The 22,530-nt window shown below is 43.8% G+C and overlaps 1 protein-coding gene across 1 annotated transcript; it reads left to right on the forward strand.

Moving 5' to 3' along the window:
• The first annotated feature begins 238 nt into the window (after window positions 1-238).
• Window positions 239-22,188, forward strand: kcnc4 (potassium voltage-gated channel, Shaw-related subfamily, member 4). The gene is made up of 4 exons (XM_089006491.1): window positions 239-2,461; window positions 12,189-13,104; window positions 13,685-13,861; window positions 17,017-22,188. The coding sequence occupies exons 1-4, from the start codon at window positions 1,826-1,828 to the stop codon at window positions 17,088-17,090; spliced, it is 1,803 nt and encodes a 600-aa protein (XP_088862617.1). The 5' UTR covers window positions 239-1,825; the 3' UTR covers window positions 17,091-22,188.
• The last annotated feature ends 342 nt before the right edge of the window (window positions 22,189-22,530 follow it).

Here is a 22,530-nt window from a genome sequence, read left to right on the forward strand (position 1 = left end):
GATAAAAAGGACCTCTGTCCATAATGTCCTTATCTGTCTCACGATTGATGTTGTGGCAAGTAAGAAACCTCACAGGGTTTTCATTAAAACCCGGCAGAATCTCGCGATAGTTTGCCACCTCGCTCCATCGCTGAACATGTCTGATGGTCGCAATGTGTAATCTTTCACAGCCTCGTTCCCCAGGATATAAATTTATGAATTCATGGCCTGTTTTTTTTTTCTTTCTTTATCTCTTTATTTGTCTGTGTGTGCGTGCCTTTTGGATATCAGATTTAAAATGTTTTTAAAAAATGGGATGTATTGGAACTTTTTTTCGTGATATAATTAATGTTCAATGTACAAATAAAATAACAACATTAAAATATCAACAAAAATAAACGAAAATGCGAAAGATTGTCATTCTCTCACCAGGAAACTACGCCTCGGTGTCCGGGTTGTCATTTTACAAACGCTTTGTCAAGTGCACTAGACGCCTCGCAGCTGTTGCGCTCAATCTTTTGCAATAATATGGCCGGGCCAGCCGGAAATTGTCATGAAGTGCATCCTGTTTCCTTCCCGAGTGATAAGAGCTCGTGTCTATTTTGTTTTATTGGCCACTTCAGTTGGTTTGGAGACACACAGAAGAGCAAAGCGAGCGTTGGTTGGGAAGGATAAAATACAGCGCACCCTCGAATTTTTAGGGAAAGTATCCCGTGTTATTTGCTGTAAAATTAAAGTGCTGTTTTCTTGCTCAGGAAAAAGCAATAAATAAAGAAATAAATAAATAAATACTCAAATAAATTCAATTATCGTGTTGCTTGCAACATGATGTTTGATAATAATAATAATAATAATAATAATAATAATAATAATAATAATAATAATAATAATAATAATAATAATAATAATAATTCAACTAAACCAGTGATTTGCCACCACTTGGACCAATGAACTATGTTGATATGACATGTGGAGCATGATTTGGACAGTAATATGACTTTGTGTTCATCTTGACCTTGGTGGAATATAACTATATTTTGGAGTGATTGGGGAGCTTCATTTGGCCCTTCTGGTGTATCTCGAGGGGCACAGATCTATGTTGAGGCGAGTTGAAAAGCTGCAGCAGTGCTGTTGTTGTCAAAGAGCTGCAGAAATCCAAATGTATCTTCGGGGAGCTTCGTTTCCACAAATATGGCGCCTTGTTGCCTCCAAATACCCTCCACTCACCCGAACTCGGAAACGTCTGAGGCCATCTTCGGTGTCAACAGCAGGTGCACAGTGCCACAAAAAAAAAACAAATTCAACATCGACTGAGTACTGAAAAGGTTTCCGGTGAGTGAAATAAAATGTCGGCGAGCGCTTGATATAGTGCGTCAAAATTCATGACGTCATGATTATTTTAAAATGTTTTTTCCACCTCTCGCCGTTTCCTGAAGGGAGCTGTTGCGTGACGAGCCAGCAGTCAAAGGGTTAAAGCGGAGCCTGTTGTCGAGCAGCGCGGCCAAGTATGGGTGGGGGGAGGGGGAGAGAGAGAAAAGCGCTTTGCATCAACATCGATTCCCCGCCGGAAAATCGGCGCACATCTGCTCCAACTGTTGAATGCCGCTTAAGTCGTACATTCTGGAGGCGAACGACCAAGGGGGGTGGGGAAAAGGCACGCGGGTGGGGGGTTTGGCACGAAGCGCGGAACACGCGGTCGATGTCTGGAAGGTGAGCAGCGCTCCATCCGCGCTCGTTTGGGCAAACAAGTGGTTGGGCTGTGACCAGGGCGCCGCCGCGATGGGGGGGCGCTCGGGGTGCTGACACGAGCGGACCAGCCGACCGACCGACCGGCCGTCGCTTGACGATGATCAGCTCCGTGTGCGTTTCGTCGTACCGAGGACGCAAGTCCGGCAACAAGCCTCCGTCCAAGTCATGCCTGAAGGAGGACATGTCCAGAGGCGAAGACTCGGATAAGATCATCATCAACGTGGGCGGAACCCGCCACGAGACCTACAAGAGCACCCTGCGCACCTTGCCTGGGACCCGCCTGGCCTGGCTGGCCCACCCGGAAACGCGGGGGGACTCGGAAGACTCTCGCGACTCGCCGCCGCCGAGCAGCGACGCCGGCGGCGGCGAGTTGTTCTTCGACCGCCATCCGGGCATCTTCGCCTACGTGCTCAACTACTACAGAACCGGGAAGCTCCACTGCCCGGCCGACGTGTGCGGGCCGCTCTTCGAGGAGGAGCTGGCCTTCTGGGGCATCGACGAGACGGACGTCGAGCCGTGCTGCTGGATGACTTACCGGCAACACCGCGACGCCGAGGAGGCCCTAGAGACTTTCGAGCCGCCCGAGCCCGACGCCGACGACGACGGCGACGACGACGCGAGGCTGCGCTTCGGTATCGAGGAGTGCCCGGGCAGGTCAAAGAGCTGCTGCCAAGTTTGGCAGCCCAAGATCTGGGCCCTCTTTGACGACCCCTACTCCTCCAAAGCGGCCAGGGTGAGTTTTTTTTTTGCGGGAGAGACACGTGTTGCTTAACAACAGTAGGTGACAGGGGGAGGGGGGGGTCTTGTCCTTCCCCCAGCAATAATATGCCAAGGTGGAGAATCACAATTTCAAACTCCTTTATAATAATAACATAATAATTGTTATTATTTTACATTATTTTGTGCTGAGCAAAGAGAAGGTTTATGGATGTTGTCAAAGAGGACATGAAGGTAGCTGGTGTTGGAGAAAAGGATGCAAAAAAACGGGTTAGATGGAGGACACTGATTCGCTGTGGCGACCCCTGAAGGGATAAGCCGAAAGGAAAAGAAGATTTTACAATGTTTTATAACCACCATTCAAAACAACATTTTTGCAAGGAAATCACTTTTTAAGCTTGCACACACCCACTCCTTTATTTTAATGGGTTGATTTTAATCGTCACTCCCAAAAGAATAAGTCATTCGTCAGAAAATCATTCATACAATGTCTCGGTTCTCGGCAAATTCAGTTTTCAACCAAAATTTTCCGTTTTTTTTATGCCTGGGTATACAACCGAAAATGGATTTGTGACCAAACTGAGCGCACCTGAATGCACGACTCGACTCCCTTCCGCTCCTTCTAAGTCACTTCCTCATGTGACCGAGGCATTAATGTTGTTGAACCAAGTTTCTTTTAAAAAGCAGACATGTTTGCCTGAGATCTCCGCAAATCAGACGTTATCCTTGTGTATTATGAGTCGACGTATTTGGATTGTTCAATAGCAATTTAAAAAATGGCAGGCATTGATGACATTTATTATAATGGAAAATGTTTCGGTTTCCGAACAAATTTGTTTTCAAACATGTTTCTGGAACGGATTATGGTTAAAAAAAATCCAGGTTTGACTGTACAGTACATACAATATGAGGGTGTCGCATGTTAATGAAACAACAGAGAGCTTTGATTCACAAAAACAGCAAAAAAAGTATGTGCAAAGATCCACCCATCCATTTTCTTCTCGGGGCAGTGGGGTGGGGGACACCCTAAACCTCTTGCCAGCCAATTGCAGGACACACACAAAAAAAAAAAAACTATTCACAATGTCATTATCCCCAAAAAAACTATAGGAAATAAAATCCCCACTAATATGCAACTTCAATCTAAATGTTATATATGTATAATGTTATATACAGTAAAGTATATATATATATATATATATATATATATATATATTATATATATATATATATATATATATATATATATATATATATATATATATATATATATATATATATATATATATATATATATATATATATATATATATGATCCGCATCCGAAAAGTTGTGCTGGTAGCTCTGGCTCTATATTGGATTGGATTTGCCTTTATTAGTATCGCAGTGGAGACATTTAAATTTCACAGCAGCAAAGTTATGAAAGGAATGAAAGTAGAAAAAAAATACATGAGCTGCTGGAAAGACAGCCACTCTCGCGGTGCCCTCTGAAGTCAAAAGAACAAAAAAAAAAAAAAAAAAAAATAACATGACAACACAAAGACACAGAGAGTCATTCATTCTGAAGCACTTTCTGTACCCTCTTTATAACACAAAACAGTTCCACATGAAAGAGGAGATGATCAAACCGTCTCTACACCAGTGGATCAGGGACATCATGGTGGAATGTGCACGTCGACTACAAGCTAAATGTTGAAAGCAAACACGCAGCTGTAGCATCCATTGACGAAGAGATTGTCTCACATCTCCTGTCCCACATAAATCCACTTTAATTCAAGGCAGCGACAGTTCCACATACGCATCGGCGCTCCTTCTTATCGCGGGCTCCTCAAGCCCTGTATCCATCCAGCCGCAGATTGTCCAACAGCACCGACCTTCCGCTGAACAAAGCGGGGCTGTGAAGATGCTGCCCATTACAGGCGCAAAAAAGCACAATGGCCCCTGTGGTGTCCAGCAATGATAGTCGAATGGCACAGACATTCCTCCCATTCAAAAACAGGACTGGCATATTCATGCTGCCGAAAAGGCGCAACCGCTCAGCACAGTCTCCTCCTTGATGAATGTCATGGTCAAAAATGCTGAAAAACAATCCGTATCCATTCCACACGACGCACAACAACACAAAGTGACAAAAGAAAACACAAAACAATACAAAAACAACAAAAAAAAGCAAGGCTCATGAGAGCACTTGCTGACGGCTGCCTACTCGGGCGCCATCTTGGACTCCTTGTTATATATATCCCTAATGGACGGAGGTGGCGGTGCTCTGGCTCTGCTCTGATAGGTCCCTGCTCTAAGGCTGGGGGGAACAGTGGACTACTCCCTGAAGCTAATCTGATTACTAATTTTTGTCTTAAAGTATTGTCAGAGAAGTTCGGTCGGACACTGAACAAAAGCTCGAACACAGGAAGATTGTCTTTTACTCCCGGCAGGGGACGCAGCCCCATCCCCTTTCAAATTGCTGCTGTGGACTGCAAATGTCCCCATTGTGGGATGAATAAAGGTTTTCTGATTCTGATTCATGACCGACGGCCAACTTCTGCAGCCCTCTGCCAAGCTATTTATTGAGAATATATGCAAATTTAAGTGATGCCTTGGTAAAACATAGTCTTCTTGATTTGAATACCACACCCCTGGACGTCCCAAGCACCAACAAGTATAAACAACAGAACATAGACATTTTTATTGGTTGTCCTTTCTATGAACCAATAGATTTGTAACCTGGCGAATGTCCTCTTCCTGTGAAGGAGTTTACCAAGTCCTAAATTAGTCCAAGCCCAGATCTCCTACATGAAGATGACAGTTTAACAGGCTATGTCTGTTCACCTCAGATTGACCCCAGATTTTCTGTGCTTCCATTGCGGGCCTTGTGTTCGGCGGCATACAACTTTTAAATATGATAACTTTTATTCTGTCTTTTCTCTATCAAATATTTATCAGTTTGAAATAGGTAGGAATTTTGTGTTGCCATAGGACCCTTTTTAGTTTTTCAGAAACCCCTGCAATGTAAGGTACTGCTACTCCTCTCCTTTTTGTATCTTCAGGATTTTTGGTTTCTTTCCCCATTCTTTTCTTTTGACATTTGTTAAAAGACCTATGACAAACCGATAAATATCAAACCCGAGGTCTAGCACCAACACCTCTGTCCATTAGGGATCTATATATTGGGCCAGAGCTACAAGCACAACGTCCGACACCTTCAGTACAGATGACGGCTGAAGAAATCTTTTTATTGGTTTTAAAAGGGTGAAAAACAAAATGCAAATCCTTGCTTCCGCTGTTGTCATTTTATTAGCGAGATCAGCGAAAAAACGTTTTCAGAGTGTGAAGAAAGGTCCCAACTCTTTGTACCACTTTCAAGGCGGATGCGTTGACGTGTGAGTAGCGTTTAATGTACACGCTAATGGCAGAAGAGCTCGACGAGCTTTTAGTGGACTTTTTCTTCGTCAGCAACCTTGAACTTGTTCACAATTAAAGCATTGCCTTTCAGCTCGTTGCTACACAAATGAGAAATCTTGATTTCATTTACACCAAAAAACTCACATTAAATTAAGTATTCATAAAAAAACTGAACCTTTGAAACAATTGGACAAGAATCTAGTTGGCTGGCTGGCTATCGAGCTAGCTATCTATTGGCTATCTATTAGCTAGCCGGCTATGTAGCTGGCTAGCTGTATATCTTTCTAGTTGGCTGGCAAGCTATCTACCTAGCCAGCTATTGGCCATCTATTGGCTAGAGAGCTATGTAGCTGGCTAGCAGTATATCTTTCTAGTTGGCTGGCTAGCTATCTAGATAGCTATCTATTGGCTATCAATTAGCGATATAGCTAGTTTTCGATCTATTTGAGTTACTTCCGGGTTGAGTGAACGCTGGCGCGTGTGGCTGCCGCTATTCACCCACAGAAAAAATTATCCTGTGACTGTAAAGTGACCTTGAGAGTTTTGAAAGGCGCTTAGAAGTGAAATGTATTATTATTATTAATACTCTAGCTAGCAAGAGGCTAAATTAGCATACCTGCATCTGGTGATGAGTGTGGTGCACTTAGGCTGTTTGACGAGAAGAATCGCACAGTTGATGTGTAGCCTGCTATGCTAGCTTCTCGGGCGAGCTGCCAAATAGTTGTTACCCATGCTTAAGCGCTGCAGTGTTGTGAATAAGGAGCGTGAGAGGTGCACGGACCATTAAATATGACGTCAACATGTTAGCTTGGAGCGTACACAGATCATTAAATATGATGACAATTCACATTTGGCCTGCCTCTACATTTGCTATTGGAACGCGGCAAGTGTACCAGAAAGCACGTCTGCTTCAGATCACAGCGGATGGAAAGAGCTCTCAGTGAGTAACTGCTCGCATGCATGTGCACACATTCACAGAAAACATCCGGTATGAGGACAGATAAGGGTGAGACAGAAATGGTGCTCAAAAGGGCGATTTTCTAAATTAAAAAAAAAACTTATGATTTTTCTGAATTTTTAAAAACAATTCTAAAATGGCAATAATCAACAAAAGAAAAATTACTTCAGTTCAACTGTTACAAAAAAGTGCTAACAAAGCGAAGTTAAATGAATATTTAATTAAAATTTTCAATGTCAATTCAATTTTGATCCTCATGTTTCAAATGAACCCAAACACATGCTTAAAGGACAACCGCCGCCATTTTTTTGTTTCCTAACTGACATCAGAAAAACGTTTTATAGCATCTAAAATACCCAAAACACGCAGGCTGATATTTTTAATCAAATGCAAAACACCAATAAAAATGACTTTAAAATGACCCCGGAAATGGCGAGTTTCAGAAGTTCCCGCCCCCTTGTTCGTGACGTCACGTCAGGACGTCTTGCCTTGGTCTAGAATAAAAACAATGGCTTCAGATTCGGAGAATATGCTTTCTTACTCATCCAGTTATGAATATGATTAAAATAGTTCTGAAGAACAAAGCATAAATGTTTGCAATCGATTAAATAAGTCTTTCCGTATCAATTCGAGCCGTCACGACTCCAATGTAGCATCCCAGAAAATGCACAAGATGGCGCCCACGCTCCGTTGGAAATGGGCTGATTCGTCTGCTGGGAATTTGTGTCAACTAGTATCAAATTCAAACGATTCACCATTGCGTTATTTATGTGTTTTCCTTCTAATTTCTCCATCAACACGGATCAGCACGAAGTTTTCAGACCAAACAAAGTACCTAAAATGCATTGTGTGTCGTTTTCTCGGTCAGGGAGCGTTCCTTTAGTGACGTCACGTACGGACTCGTCACCAACTCGAAAACAAGACTTCCTGAATATTCAGCGCGAGTATAGCTATAGCTATATGCGGTGGGATCTTATTAAAATACGCTCAGTAGAAGTCATTTGAAGTGATTTTGCAAATTATGGACACAACTTGTCCAGAGGCGTCGGTTGTCCTTTAAGATAGCTGAAATAAAAATGTTTATTTTAAAAAACTGTGAAACACAGAAAGGCTCCCTCAAGCCGAAAGGAAAAGAAGAAAGACTTTCTTAATTGTATTTTAATTAATTGCTGTTATATGTAAAGAAGGTCCGCCAAGGTTACCCCACACACCAAATATGCACACCTTCAGACACCCCTGATTTAGCATATTTGAGATGAGTTTAAAATATTAGAGCATTACACACACAGAAAAAACCCTAACCTTCAAACATATCATTTTCGAATGGGCCTAAATTCAAATTCATTTATGGCACAACACTTAACTATTTAAAAAGGAGTCATCTTGGAAATTATTAAGATAGCTTAGTGCAGGGGTGTCCAAAGTCGGTCCTCGAGGGCCGCTGTCATGCCTGTTTTCCAGCTTTCCCAGGAACAACACACCTGATTCAAATGATCAGCTCATCAGCCAGCTCTGAAGCAGCATCAAAATGCTCCTGATGATTTGAATCAGGTGCGTTGCTCCTGGGAGAGCTGGAAAACAGTCAGGACGGCGGCCCTCGAGGACCGATTTTGGACACCCCTGGCTTAGTGGTAATCTCTCCCAAAACTACTGGAAATATTTTTCTTGGGCAAATGTTATTTGTGTTTAAAAAAAGATTTGTTACCATATTTTTAACGTCTGGCTGCTCTTTGCTTGCTCACTCAAACGATATGCAAACACTTTACCCAACTTGACTCCAAAGCGGTGGCAGAGTTTCATCCTAAAAGGGAGATGACTTACTGCACGCTGTGTAAACACACACACGCACAGCTCAGACATATTTATCCAGCTGTGGGATTATTTATTTAGGGAGGGTGATACAATTCATTCAGGCTTTGAGTAAACACCCGACGATAGTCTGCTTACGACGTCAAGGCAAACGCGTTCATTCAGTCGCTTGACTGCCCGCCATGTCATTCATTGAAACAAAAAAGAACATGTGACTCAATCGCTTTTAGTGACGCATCGCATGACGTCATCGGTTACGCTCGCTATATGATCGCCGAGATAGCGGGGCCTGAAAAATATAGAATGTGCGGTCAAACCTGGTTTTTCGACCATAACCCGTTCCAGAAACCTGTCCGAAAACAGAAGCATTTCCTATTATAATCAATGTCTGCTTTTTTCAGCGTGATTGAACAGGAAAGGCCCACGATGAGTATTGTTTTGTTGTTGGACTTCTGTGTTCGACACGGATTGTCAATAACAAACACCTTGTTTAAACATAAGGGTGTTTATATTTGCACTTGGGACCAGGACACCCTTGGCCGCAGTTCGATGATTGACTTTGTGGTTGTATCATCGGATTTGCGGCCGCATATTTTGGGCACTCGGGTGAAGAGAGGGGCAGAGCTGTCAACTGATCACCACCTGGTGGTAAGTAGGCTCCGGTGGTGGGGAATATGCCAGACCGACCCGGCAGACCCAAACGTGTTGTGAGGGTATTTGCTGGTGGACACCAGCAGTCAGTGATGCCGTCAAGCTAAAGGAGTCCTATCGGGCCTATATGACCTGACACAGACCCACATGTAGACTGGTTGGGCGATTTCCCATGCACCCTCGAGGCCCCTGCTAACGGTGTAGAGCTGGTACACTGTGCCACGGCCGGGACAAAAACCACATTGCTCCTTCTCAATCTGAGGCTCGACTTCCTAACGGAACCCCTGAATAGACCTTACCAGGGATGCTGAGGAGTGTGATCCCTATATAGTTCGAACACACCCTCCAGTCCCGCCCTTTTAAAAAAGGGGGACCACCACCCCGGTCTGCCAATCCAGATGCACTCTCCCCGATGACCATGCAATGTTGCAGAGGCATGTCAACGAAGACAGCCCCACAACATCGAGAGCCTTGAGGAACTCTCGGGGGATCTCTACCACTCTGCTCCCCCCAATCTGAGAGCAGGGACCTATCATAGCAGAGTCGGGCACCGCCATGTCTGGACAGTGGGGATATATATATAGGGCCTAAACTACCAGTAAGACTTTTGTTTGCTGACGAAGTATCTTGGATAATAAGTGAAACGTCCGACACCTTCAAAGAAGTACAGTCTACATGTGTTTTGTGGACTTGGAGAAGGCATTTGACTGTGTCCCTCAGGGAGTTCTGTGGGAGTATGGGGTGCAGAAACCTCGGATATGGGCTGTCCGTTTACTGCACGACCGATGCAGAGTTTGGTTCACATTGCCGGTAATTAGTCGGAATTGTTTCCGGCCAAGGCTGCCCTTTGTCACCCATTCCGCTCATAACCTTTATGGACGGAATTTCTAGGGGCAGAAAGCATTGAAGGGCTCCGTTTTCGTGGCCTCAGTGTAGCATATCTGCTTTTTGCAGATGATGTGGTACTGTTGGGGCCTTCAAGCAGGGCTCTCCAACTGTCTCTGGAGCGTTTCACAGCCAAATGTAAAGCGGTTCGGATGAGAATCAGCACCTCCAAATCTGAGACAATGGTTCTCAGTCTGAAAAGGGCGGAGTGCACTCTCCGTGTCGAGGAGGAAATCTTGCCCCAAGCAGCGGAGTTTAAGTATCTCTGAGTCACAAATGAGGTTTGGACGGAGCGAGAGATTGACAGGCGGATCCGTGCGGCATCTGCTGTGAGGGGAACTTTGCACCGATCTATCATGGTGAAGAAGGTGAGCAGAGCCAAAAGGCAAAGCTCTCAATTTACTGGTTGTTCTTCATCCCAACCCTTATCTATCGTCACGCGCTATGGGTCGTGACCGAAAGAACGAGATCCCGGATACAAGAGGCCGAAATGAGCTTTCTCCGGAGGGTGGCCGGGCTCTCCCTTAGAGATAAGGTGAGAAGCTCGGTCATCCGGGAGGGGCTCCTGCTCGACATTGAGAGGAGCCAGATGAGGTGGCTCAGGCATCTGATTAAGATACCTCTTGGACACCTCCCAGGTAAGGCGTTCCGGGCATGCCTCACCAGAAGACCCCGTTGACGACCCAGGACACGCTGGAGAGACTATGTCACCCAGCTGGCCCGGGGACGCCTCGGGATCCGCCAGGAAGAGCTGGAAGAAGTGGCTGGGGAAAGGGAAGTCTGGGCTTCCCTACTGAAGCTGCTGCCCCACAACCCAACTTCAGATAAGCGGCAAATAATGGATGGATGCATGGATGGATAAACACATAAATAAATGAATTGGGTTTTGGGTGGATGGAGTTTCGGTTCGCATGGTTGGATTTTCGGTTTGCATTAAAAAACGCCTACATTTTTGGTCGAAAACTGAATTGGTCTAGAACCCAGACATTGGACTGTAAAAACTGTATTCAACAAAACAAATGCGTCAGTCACAATGAAATGCGACATGAGGAAGTGACGTCGAAGGAAGCGGACGAGGGGTCCAGTGGTGCATTCAGGTGCGCTCAGTTTGCTCAATAACCCATTTTCGGTTATAAATCTAGGCATTAAAAAAACAATTTTTTTGGTCGAAAACCAAATTGGCCTTTGAAAACTGTCATTTGACTGGTATTGATAAGTATTGATAAAATGCCTGTTTTGACGTGACTGACATGGTCATGGTCAAACCAGTACCCAGTTGAATGAATGAATGGACCTTTGTGGCCTTGTTCTCCAGTGCCACACTTTGAATGCGCGGGGGTGTCGCTTGAAAAGATACTGTCGTCATTTATAATCAGAATTTATATTTCATGTGACTTTTGCAACTCCAGCGGGAGTCAATCTTTTACTATTGTAGACAGACCTCGTCCAGGTTCACAGGCAAGAAGGCAATTTCACATTGTGTTAAAAAATTAATTTACCACAACTGTACCAATGTAAAGGCCGGTTAGTCGAGTGGTTAGCACGTCACAGAGGTCGTGAGTTCGAATCCGCCTACGGCCTGCCTGTGTGGAGTTTACATGTTCTCCGTGTGGGTTTTCTCCCGGTACTCTAGTTTCCTCCCACATTCTAAAACCATTCGCGGCGGGTTGATTGAACACACAAAATTGTCCCCAGACGTGATTGGGAGTTGAGAATATTTGATTTATTGGTTGGCAACTGGTTCAGTGTGTCCCCTGTGTGCTGCCTAAAGTCAGCTGCGATCGGTTCCAGCTCTCCCGGCGACTGTCGTGAGGATAAAGCGGTCCGAAAAATGAATGAATGAATGTACCAATGTACAAGAAAAAATTTGGCTATTGTCGGCTTTGGGTCACTTTTGCTACGCAATGAACAATTGAAAAATGTAATTCATTTGGTCTTTGTCATAACCACTAGAAAGAGCCACACATGCCCAAAATCTTTTTTGATGATTGCCGTGAAGCACTGCTGACAGACCCTCAACCCTCCGATGTTTTCTGACCAGGGGGTGGCGCTGGCGTCCCTCTTCTTCATCCTGGTGTCCATCACCACTTTCTGTCTGGAGACCCACGAGGCCTTCAACGAGCTCCAGAACCGTACGGAGCTGGTGCGGGTGGGCAACGTGACCCGAACGGAGGAGCGCTTGGAGATGGTGACCAAGCCCGTCCTGACCTTGGTGGAGGGCGTATGCGTGCTGTGGTTCACCCTGGAGTTCCTGGTGCGGATCGCCTGCTGCCCGAACAAACTGCTCTTCGTCAAGAACTCACTCAACATCATCGACTTTGTGGCGATCCTGCCCTTCTATCTGGAGATGGGTCTGAGCGGCCTGTCGTCCAAGGCGGCCAACGACGTCCTGGGCTTCCTGCGGGTCGTGCGCTTTGTGCGCATCCTGCGGATCTTCAAGCTGACCCGTCACTTTGTGGGCCTGCGCGTGCTAGGCCACACGCTGCGTGCCAGCATCAACGAGTTTCTGCTGCTCATCATCTTCCTGGCTCTGGGGGTGCTGATCTTCGCCACCATGATCTACTACGCCGAGCGCATCGGGGCCAGCCCGCACGACCCCACGGGGGCCCACCACACCCATTTCAAGAACATCCCCATCAGCTTCTGGTGGGCCGTGGTCACCATGACCACACTGGGCTACGGAGACATGTACCCGCAGACCTGGCTGGGCATGATGGTGGGGGCCCTCTGCGCCCTGGCTGGCGTGCTGACCATCGCCATGCCCGTGCCCGTCATCGTCAACAACTTTGGGATGTACTACTCGCTGGCTATGGCCAAGCAGAAGCTGCCCAAGAAGAAGAATAAGCACAACCCCAACCCCCAGGCGCTGAGTGACGCACCGTCCCTCCCTAAGTCGGATGCTGACTCCTGCAGGGAAAGCGACACGTGCCCGCTGGCGACCGACGACGGACGAGCAGGTCAGACCGACGCCATGACGTCTGCCGATGCAGAACACCCTGAACCGGTTGCTAGCCAGTCACTGGGCGCATTTACGTTTTCGAATGTCTCGGTTCACGACCAATTCTCTTTTTGACCAAAATTGTGTTATTTTTACAAATGCATCGGTTTACAAGCGAAAAACAGGTTCTCGAGCTACCTGAGCGCACCTGAATGCACCACTGGACTCCCCTCCGCTTCCTTCTACGTCACTTCTTGGTGTCACGTCTCATTGTGACCGATGCATTTGTTTTGTTTATTTATTTATTTTTTATCTAAGAAGCAGATGTGTTTGGCTGAGATCTCAACAAAACTGACGTTATCCTCGTGTAGTGTACCATTCTGAGTCGACATGTTTGCATTTTTCAATACAAATAAAAAAAAGCCAATATTGATTACATTGATTATAATGGCAAATGTTTTAGTTTTCAACCAAATCGGGTCTTTAACAGGTTTCCGGAACGGATTATGGTAAAAAATCCAGGTTTGACTGTATGTCTTTGTGTGTGTGTGGTGTGTATGTGTGCGTGTGCGTGTGCGTGTGTGTGTGTGTGAGGTCAGACTCCAAACAGAACGGCGACGTAAACGTGGCGCTTTCCGAGGAGGAAGGCTGCAGTCTGACCCAGCCTTTGTCCCCCAGTGAAAAATGGACCCTGAGGTGCCCACGGGCCAGAGATCGGACCAAGAACGAAGCTACTTGCTTCCTGCTCACGCCCGGAGAGCCCAGCGTCCATTATGGTGACTTACTTACACCACGCAGCACAAATACCAGGAGGCGATAGACATATTTCATATCAGATTGTCATAAAGGCACACAGGGGGGGGGGGGACATATGGTACAAAAGGTTCCATGTAAATATGCTACATTAGAGGCGTACAGACCACCAGAAATGGGGCTCAATCTAAATCCTGTACGGGAGGATGATACATTTGGCCGGTTAGACACGCTGGCTAGGGGGAGGGCTGCGCTGCTGTGAGGGTGGTCACATCTGACTTCAATTATTAGCCAATTAAAACAGCTCCTTTGTTTCCCTTTAACCAAAGGGTGCCCAAACATTTTGGCAAAGGGGGTCAGATTTGGTGTGTTTGAAATATACAATAGAATGCAATACAATACAATTGATGTATACCTTGCCAGACATTCTTTACATATAACAGCAATTAATTAAAATACATTTCAGCGAGCCATTCTGTATTTCACATTTCATTTTTCATTTTCATTTTCAGCTATAATAAGCATGTGTTTTGGTTCATTTGAAACATGCACATCAAAATTGAATGGACGTCGGAAACTGAAATTGAATATTCCATTCACTTTTTTTTAACACTTTAATTAGCTTGTCTGTAACAGTTGAACAGAAGTACAGTGATACCTCAGCTTCCGAACTTAATTGGCTCCCAAAAAGTGTGTGTAAAGCGAAAAATTCGTCTGCCAAACATTTATTTCCCATGAGAAACCATTACAGTGGAGGCCCGCCGACAATGGCTTATGACCATAAGTACACCGACCATGAAAATAATACTTCAACGTTGTACATTGCGACTAGCGCCGACCGTTAGCTGTTTCAGGTTTGGCAGACCACAAAAAATCAATACTTAAATAGTTTCCACGCTTGCCCCTCCCTCCCAAAATGTTATCGCACGCAGAAGCTCGACATTTGGCAACCCAGCAGGAATCCCCCTCCCCCTCCTTCCATCTCCGATCAGACTGCTCCAAGTCGTTTCCTTGCAAAACTGCACTTTGTCCAGATAATTTTCCTGGCCGAGCTTGTTCGAACGTTAAAAGAAAAAAAACAACACACAAATGGGACACTTAGTTTGGCTCCGGTGAGTCTGCTCCCCCCACCCCCAATTTCCCCCCACCACCCCGCTTAGCTTTTGTCCTTTCTTACTTTACCCTTTTAGCCTCCGACAAGCTTCTGCGGCCATCTTGGTTGACGTGTCCAATGGGTTTGTCAAATCAGCAAACGCAATCGAAAGCAGAGCGAGAGGACCTCTGAAAACTCAATCTCGGCGAGGGGGGAGGATGGGCTAATTCAATTACGAGCCACCTGCCCACCGTCCACCATCCCTCTTGAGACGAGCGCGCTACAAACGTAGCGCAATGACAGCCATTTTCTGATCTAATTTTTCCGATTAGCAGTTAACATAACATGTTAGCTTCTTACATAAGATATTATTTGCCTACGTAATATGATAGCTGCTAGCATATAGCAACTTGGCAAAGCTCGCAAAAAGTGCCAACACGTGTGTGTTTTTTAAACTGTCTTTGCCAAGTTGCTATATGTTAGCACCTAACTTGTTATGTTAGCAGCTAACATATAGAAAACTTTTTTTCGTTCACCTCATCTATAAATGACTAACTGTTGACTCAATGTGATGCTAACATTTAGCATCAATTTTTTTAACATCACGGCAAATGTTATTTTGACATGACAAACACAAAATGTTTAAAAAAAGCAATTAAATATCAATCGCTCATCGCACTTTTTTAGATTCTTGCCAAGTCGCTATATGTTTGCTGCTAACTTAACATGTTAGCTGCTAACATATAATGCTAGCTGCTAACATAACATGTTAGCTGCTAACACATAGCAACTTTGCAAGGATCCCAAAAATTGCAATGAGTGATTGATACGCGCACACTTGTTTCTTTTCCACCTTATCTGAGAGTGACTTTGCCCAACTCTTGACTCAATGTGATGGTAACAGCATCACATTTTTTACGTTCCGACAAATGTTATTTTGGATTGGATTGGATGTACAGTGATACCTTGCCTTACAAATGCTTTAGCTAATGAACTTTTCGCCTTACGAGCGAGAATATAATCTTGGCATACAAACTATTTTTCGGGAAACACACGGAGCGCCACAATGAGTGATGTGTCATTCGCGAACGAGCCGGTTCTTTGTAGTGAGAAGAGAGCCGAGCTGGAAATGGCAGCCGACTTTTTTTTTTGTCCTCTATTCCCTGCCCCCAGTCTTCGGTTAAAGCCGCACGTGCTTGGTCAAGATCCGTGGGAGAGGAGGAAGGGGACACACGCAGCCGGACACGCAGCAGTGAGCGGAGGAAGGGGTTACAGAAACAGAAACACACACACACGAAAGGGAGATGACAGAGCTTGAAACAAAAATAACAAAAGTGAAGAAAAAAACAAAAGTGAAATGGTGAGAAAATGGATTGAAAACAGTGAAATTTGGACTCGTTTCAACTTTATTGATAGTTCAAAGGCAGAGTGTAGACTGCAAGGTTAAAAACATCCCATCAATCAGGCTCCACAAATAACCCGCACAAGCCATCTGTACAATTTGAAGAGAACATACAAGCAAGGGAACCAGCTATTAATGAAGTTTCTAGTGTGTCTGCCTGCATCTGTTGCTGTTGCAATATCACAACTTTTAAGATGTACAACCCAGAGCTCCTTAACACACTTTATGCAAAAAGCCATCCATTCCATCAAGCATCAACGACCATCACAAAGGTAAATAAACAACTTTATTATACTGTACAGTTTATTTCTTTAATTACAATACCATAGCACATTTATTATACATATAATAAAGTATATTGTGTGTAGTTTTAAGGCTTATTTAGTTGAAAATTATGTTTTATGGGGACCTGGGAACGGATTATTCTCATTTTAATGGTTTCCTAGGGGAAATGAATGTTTGGAATACACACTTTTCACCTTACACACACTTTCTGGGAACCAATTAAGTTCGTAAGCCAAGGTATCACTGTACCTTTATTTGTCTCGCAGTGGAGAAATTTAGCCAGTTTGCCTGTGCACATTATTTAAAAGCCCTCATCAATTGACCTTCACTTTTTTTGTGATTTAATCTTGTTACTTTATGCTGCCATGCTCAACAAATTTCTTTTTGTTTCTGAACAGAGACTTGTAAAGATAAGATGGCAACCCCCACAAGCTACACAAAACCGGATATGAGCTCACTGACCGGATGCTGATTCATTCAAATAAGGGGAAATAAAATATGGACTCCAATCAACACCCATAATCCCTCCCTAAAAGGATTCCAGACTCAATTCTTCAGCACTTTGCCCCCCCCCCCCATTCATACAAAGGTGAATATGAGTTGCATCTTTTACCATGTAAATAGAACATGTCATCAAGTGCATATTGCATGTTCGAGTCTTCTCTGATTGTCCTCATTTGAATGTAGCAAGGTATGAATTTGATATGACATGCTACTTTTTGGTTCACCTACCTCTGCTTGATAGTCATCCATTATTTCATTTTTTTTAACTATGCAGCTATTTTCCGTAATAGTTATTTATCTATGACTGCAACTCCGAGGAAGAAAAAAAAAAAAAAAAAAAAAAACAATCAATTAAATGCAATACCACCCCGAAATCAATGTCGCGTAACGCCGCTCGGTGTCGTGCTGTGATTGGCCAGTGGGCGTTTTTGTACGGCGTGTCGGTAACTGTGAACGACTTTGTAGGTTTTAATGAAAGTCTCGTTTTATCTTTTGGGTTCTCAAGGGTGCTTAGCGATAAGGGACGACCGTCTTCATCCCACACAAAGCAGCGTTTGTAAAAATCATCCCCTTTATAGGCTTTGATTTGAATCAAGAGAAAAATATGAATTGATGATATTAATATTAATTGGTAAATGTGGCCTGCCTGTTACAATGACTGTATCAACGGCGGTTGAGTCAGGACCAAATGTGTACCACCACCCCTTTGCGATATGTGTGGGGGGGCGAGCGAGGGCGATCGGATGTCTTCCGATCAGTCTTTGGGATGCATGATACAAAGAATACACATTCAAATAGACTGTCTGTAAATCGAAAATGGAGCAAAAAGTGTTTGTATTTGGTTCTCTGGGGCTTTAATGTTTCCTTTTTTTTTCAAATTGAATTTAGCCCCTGTCAGAGAAGTTTTTTTTTAGGCCATCACAACAAAAAGTTTGGTTAGCCTCGCTTTAAAGGACAACTGACGTCACTTTTTTGTTTTTTAACTGACACCAGAAAAACGTTTTATAGCATCTAAAATACACAAAACACGCAGTAGGATATTTTTATTCAAATGCAAAACACCAATAAAAAACTTAGTGTCCAAAATCTGCAAAAAATTGAGCTGCGAATTGGGCATTTTCAGAAAGTCCCGCCCCCAGTTCGTGACGTCACACCAAGACATCTTGCATTGCTGGAGAATCAAAACAATGGCTTCAGATTCGGATAATATGCTTTCTTGTGACACATCCAGTTATGAATATGATTCAAATAGTTCTGAAGAGGAAAGCATACATATTTGCAACCGATTAAAGAATGTATTTGTGCCATTTTGAGGCAACATTGGGGGAAAATCTCTCACCCCAAAAAAAGAGGCACAAAATGGCGACATCCTGTGGCCACCTCCGTTTACACAGGCTGATAAATTCCTTATATGGCGCTTGGACGCCCTCTTCTTGCCTTCTGGCGGCTTTTGGGTGCAACACGAGGTCCCCAGACCAAACAAGTACAGCAAAATACATTGACGTAATGTAAGGACCGCTACAATGCGTCTTTTTTACGGTAAAGGTCGGTCCTTTAGTGACGTCATGTACGGACTCGTCACCAACTCAAAAACAAGATTTCCTGAATATTCAGCGCGAGTCTTAAAATGTAAAATATAGCTATATGCGGTGGAATCTTTGTAAAATACGCTCAGTAGAAGTCATTTGAAGCCATTTTACAAATTATGGACACAACTTGTCCGGAGACGTCGGTTGTCCTTTAAATAGTGCCCAACTCCCACACGTCCAGTTTGACGTTGGTCAATTTTGAACACCATGTCTTCTCGTTCAAGAAACTGAGGTGTGTTGAGGGTCACTTTTATTTTTTTTCACCACCACAAAAATATGGCATTTTTATAGGGGTGTGCAGACTTTTTATATCTATTATATGATGTATACGCAAGGTACTCAAAGTCATTATTTGCCACGGGCCACATTGTCGTTACAGTTTCCTCTGGGGGGGCTGTTGTGAATTTGTGGAAGTCATTTGAACACAGGTATCAAAGTCAAGGCCCGAGGGCCAAATCTTGCCTGTAACATCATTTTTTCAGCCCGTGAAAGCAAATCAAGCTTGTGAAATTCCATGATGCTTGCTCAAGTCCGAACCCAAATTTAAAATTGTCCCATGTAAATTCATTGTTTTTTACTTCAAATCTGAACACTAGTTATTATTAATATGCTTGCTGTGCGCTCTAGATGTCATATGTGGAGGGGGTGAAACATTCTAATGATTGCCCAATGCCCATTCTAATGCTTCCCCAAATTCAGAACGGCCACCGAGAGGAAACTGGAACTACAATGTGGCCCACGGCAAAAAATGACTTTGACACCCTTGCATTAGAATGTTTAACCTCCTCCACTTATTACATAAAGAATGCACAACAAATTAATGAATAACCAGTTTTCGAATTTGAAGTAAAAAAAATGACTGTTATTGTGGTTTACACGGGACAATTAGACATTTTTGTTTGGACTTCAGCAAGCATCATAAAATTTCACACGTTTAATTTTATTTCGTGGGCCAAATAAAATGACATGGCGGGCCAGATTTGGCCCCCAAGCAATGTTCCCTCTAAGCTGTGCAATCGCGCACTGCTTGCACATACTCCGCGCACAAGAACATCTATGCAGCGCACATTTTGCAATGTAACAATGAGTGACAGGTGTCCAGCCAATAATGCCGTACAGTTCACGTACGCTTCGCAGCCGATAAGCCCATAAGCACTGTGATACTGGCGTGAAACTGGTGTGTGGCCACAGCGTACATATTAGTGATGGGAATTCCGGCTCTTTTCAGAGAGCCGGTTCTTTTGGCTTGGCTCACTAAAAAGATCCAGCCGTTTTGGCTCCTCAGTTTGTTTTTTTTTTTTTGTTGTCGCTTAAAGTAATTAACGACCAAAAATCATGAAAAATTATGTGAAAAACGAATTACTCATGTAAAAAATGCACTACATCAAATATTTTTATTTATATGGCTTTATTTATATGTGCACAGGGAGCATCCACAAACTTTCACTTTCCCTGTGGTTGCTCTGGTCTGATGATCAGCTGTCACTAATTTGCTTTTCATATTAATAATGCTATATATTAATAATGCTATCATACCAACAAGTAAAAATATAATAATGGAATAATAATAACAACATAATGTGATAACATTTGTCCGGCTGTCTACCCTAACCCTCCCTCAGCCTCTTCCTTCTCCTCACTGCTGCGTGTGTCTGTAATTCTCCCCTCCCTCCTCTACCACGGATATTGACCAATCACGTGCGGCTTTAACCGAAGACTAGGGGCGGGGAATCGAGGACAAAAAAAGTCGGCTCACATTTCCGACTCCTTGTTAGGAACCGGCTCTCTTCGTTACCTTCAGAGATCCGGCTCGAAGAACCGGCTCGTTCGCGAACGACACATCACTTGTACACATCTGATGTTGCTCACAGTGGTCCTCGGTGTGCTCAGGGAGCTTGTGTGTCCGCTCAGACGCATGAAAAATTAGAGGGAACATTGCCTGGACTTTGACATCAGTGATGTAAATGAAATATTCAATCTACATGTAAATACCATGCCAATATGTTGCCTTTGCGCACCAAATTGATTCAATGTGAAGAATGTTTCCTTCATTGTAATTTGGAGGCGTACACAACATAGCCGAAAACACTCGAGTGTTCCGTTGTAGTTCCCCAGTCCGGCTTCGCAGATGTCATGTAACCCGGTGGGGGGAGGGGGGGTGCCCCTCGTTGACAACGGCGTTCCAGTCTACCATAGTGGCCTTACGTTTATGACACATTGATTTGAATCCATGTGTAGACGTTTTCCGATGAGAAGCACAGGTTGTACGCTTTGTACATGATGTAGCGCAGTCCACAATTGTTTTGGGGGGGTTGTGTTTTTGTAACACTTGTGTATATACGTGTATATGACCCATGTACATGCCGCCAATGACAAATGTATCGTTTTTGATAATGACATAAAGAAGCACATCCGTCGTGGTCTGCCGTGTGTGCGTTTTCCTGTCATGTATGTCGTCTGGTGTCTCTATGCACATAGCAGTTAAATAAACTCCTCCTTTAAGCGCAGTGTCGCATTGACCAATAAAAAAAAGAAAAGAGAGAGTGTTTTCTTTCTGGATTGCATCAAATGCTCGCCTGTCAGTCTGTCATTTGTCATGAATGAAATGTAGTCGGGAACACATTTGAAATATTAGTTTGTTTATTTGTATTTATTTGTTTATATTTTTATTTATGTGTTTGTTTTTATGTATTTGCTTGTTTTATTTATATATTGTTTGTTTATTAATTTATGTACTATTTATATATTTGTTTGTTTCTCTACTTGTGTATTTATTTGTTTTTATTTGTGTATGTATTCATTTTTTTATTTGTATATTTTTTTGTATATTTATGTATGTATTTATTTATTTAAATTTCACCTCAAAGGCTGAGTAGATACCAATGTGAATTGTCCGTGGGTGGGCCGTTGTTAAGTTTGACGTCGCCATTGAGCAGTGGACACTCTTACCTCAACTTTTTGCTTTTAAGACCCCCACCACCATAAATAAATACATACATAAATAAATAAATAAATGTCACATCCCAAGCACTACAGAAAGAATCAATTTCTTCCGTTGTTTTTTTATCTCAAAATTCCCAAAACATGTTTTATTTTGAAAAACTGCCGGATTATCTGTTACACCCGTCGACAGCTGGGGTGTGAAAACAGGGTCCTGGAGGGCCGCCAGCCCGCCTCATTTCCAGCTCTCACAGGAGCGACACACCTGATTCACATCATCAGTTTTGTTCTAATGCTGATTTAGAGCTGATTGATGAGTGTTCAAATTGCCATGGCAGTAATTAGTATTCAAATCGCCATGGTGATTTGAACACTAATTACTACTCGCACATCAGCGGGGAGAAAAAATATTCAGCGCGAGTCTTAAAAGGTAAAATATAGCCAAATGCGGTGGAATCTTTGTAAAATACGCTCAGTAGAAGTCATTTAAAGTGGACCTGAACCTAAAGTGTGATGAGGAGAACGGAGAAGCGAACATATTTCGAGCGCGCGAGAGCGAGCTGAGAGTTTCGCACCCTTATGAGCGAGACGATTCTTCAACTCAGACGAGCTCAGGAAGACAAGTAGAAAGGGTGGGTGACAAGGGGGCAGGGGGGGTAGTGCGACCTCTCCAAGTGTCAACCTTGATTACGCTGCTTTCCTCTTTCCCCTCTTTTCGTGGCTTTGTGCTTCTTCCCGCTTGACGGTTGTCATGACGATTGGGAACACAGTTTCCATGGTGAGGGGCTCCGAGCCGCGGCGCCGTTGGCTCCGTCGGGGTGACGCTGCATGTGGAAAAAAAAAGACCATGATGACTTCTTCTGGAATGTATTTTTATTA

This window comes from Hippocampus bargibanti, linkage group LG01 (genome assembly GCF_051943395.1).
Source record: "Hippocampus bargibanti isolate YZ-2025 linkage group LG01, ASM5194339v1, whole genome shotgun sequence".
Lineage (NCBI taxonomy): Eukaryota > Metazoa > Chordata > Actinopteri > Syngnathiformes > Syngnathidae > Hippocampus > Hippocampus bargibanti.